Source organism: Pleurodeles waltl, chromosome 3_1 (assembly GCF_031143425.1).
Source record: "Pleurodeles waltl isolate 20211129_DDA chromosome 3_1, aPleWal1.hap1.20221129, whole genome shotgun sequence".
In the NCBI taxonomy this organism is placed as follows: domain Eukaryota; kingdom Metazoa; phylum Chordata; class Amphibia; order Caudata; family Salamandridae; genus Pleurodeles; species Pleurodeles waltl.
The window spans coordinates 1933350669-1933352597 of record NC_090440.1 but is presented as its reverse complement, the minus strand read 5'-3'; the positions used below and the strand labels follow the sequence as shown (position 1 = coordinate 1933352597).

Here is a 1929-nt window from a genome sequence, read left to right as displayed (position 1 = left end):
CAGCCGAACATTATTGCGCCGAGATCGCACCTCCAAGTCCTCATTTTTATTCCGTATGACCTCCAACACTCGCTCCATCTGCAGCAAGCGCTCTTGGTCCCCACGCTGTTGGTCCTCCATCTCCGAGAAGCGCGACTCCAACTGCTCAAACCGAGCATCGCGCTCATCCACCCGGGCTCTAATGCGGTCCATCTGCTCCGTCAGGTGATCCAACTTAGCATCTATACCGGCCAGGCTACTCTTAAAATCCATAAACATGGATTTGATAGTCGCCGGAGGACCCATCTTCCTTCTGCACATCCCCAGACTGCAGCGCAGAGACGCTCCCCTTCCGCTTACCGCCCTCAAAGGAAAGCTTGGCCTAACGCTGCTCCGCCTTACCCATCTCGGTCTCCCCGTGCAGCTCAAACTCCAACAGTCCACCAGACGTCCAAGGCAGATGAACCCTCAGTAAGGAAAATGTGCACCGGCAGATCCCAGGCGGATCTCCAGCCGCCGACAAAGCAAGCCAGCAGACAGCCTCACTTCACCAACATTAAGTACTTGACTGCAGTAACCCCTGCAGACGCCACCGTAAAAACACAGGTAGCCAGCAGAATACTCCTCCAAACCTCACAACGTCAATAAAGATGAAAATAACAGTCTCCGCTGCCTCCAAGAGGATAATGATAGGCAGCAGCAAGTCAAGCACCGATGTCCCCTACAGGCCCAATAATGACCCCTCCCACCCCCACGGGGTTCCGCTGCCGTCCGCTGGTCCAGCAAGGCTCCTCCCGACCAAATCCAGCCAGCGATATAAGGCCTCAGGCTCCTCCAGGAGAGGTCCCCACCAGGAGGTCCAAGGAGAAACTCTCCCCCACGAGGCCAAAGAGCGAGGCCCCTCACCTCACAGAGGAGCCTCCCAGTCCTCAAACCGCAGGGGGCCCCTTCACCACAAGGGCCACACTGCCCAAAGGCTCCCACCAGCCAGCTCCAGGCCAACCCAGCTCACTGCCACGCCCGCCTATGCCAGGGAGGCCTCACCAACCGTGGCGCGCACTCAAAGGCCGCAGCGCCGTGGGACAGCTGGGCAGCAACGGGCTCAAGCCAGAGGCCGATCCTCGGCATCCCAGGGGGGGCCGTGGCCCGAAAAGACCCCCGAGGGCCCCCCGAACTGCACCTCCGCTCACCTTGCTTCAGCGTGGGCAAGGGGGAGCCGCCCCCCAGCCCCCGCCGCAATCTGCAACGGCCCGCCCGGCCGAGCACGCCACCCTCCTTCAGGCTCGGCACCAGCAGGGCCTCTCGTCGCCCCACCAGTCCTCAGCACAGCCAACCACCAACTGCCCGGACCAAAGGACGTCCAGACTTCTCAGCAACTCCACCGGCCGGGGGGGAAGCGCTTCCTTCGCTGCTGGAACAGGAGAAATACTGATTAGTAGCCTTAAGTCCGGCAGAGCCGCCCCCCCCCCCCCCCCCCAACTGGCTTGAGACTTCGCGCTGCTTCACACCTGACCTGGGTGCGCAGTTATTCTAGGCATTATGGATGATTTGTGCGATGAGGTAATAGAGGTATGTTCCAGGCCCTCATTCTGCTCGAACTCTCGGCGGCCTTCAACATGATTGATCATAATCTCTTGGTAGACCGTGTTAGGGCCGCAGGTCTCCAGGACTCTATTAATTTGGTGGCTTCTTTTTTACAGGATAGATCATAATCGGTCAAACTGTCAGCCTTCAAATCCCCCTCTCCCCCAACCCCTGTGCAGCTACATTGTGGAGTGCCACAGGGGTCATTGCCTTCTCCACACCTCTTCAACCTATACATTCTCCAAGCCCATCCCCCCCACCCCACCCCCACCCTCAGTCCATTCTCTCAAAAAATGGAAGTTAAACTATATAACTATGCTCTATGCTGATGAAATGTAGCTCCTTTTTACAACGGACAACCATCCC

The 1929-nt window shown here is 58.3% G+C and overlaps 1 protein-coding gene across 1 annotated transcript; it reads left to right on the top strand.

The window, feature by feature from the left end:
• The first annotated feature begins 714 nt into the window (after positions 1-714).
• LOC138283646 (proline-rich protein HaeIII subfamily 1-like) lies at positions 715-1467 on the top strand. Its single transcript, XM_069221583.1, has one exon. The coding sequence runs from the start codon at positions 715-717 to the stop codon at positions 1465-1467; it is 753 nt and encodes a 250-aa protein (XP_069077684.1).
• The last annotated feature ends 462 nt before the right edge of the window (positions 1468-1929 follow it).

Coding starts and splice junctions, on each gene's coding strand:
- LOC138283646 (XM_069221583.1), top strand. CDS start 715: ATGACCCCTCCCACCCCCACGGGGTTCCGCTGCCGTCCGCTGGTCCAG.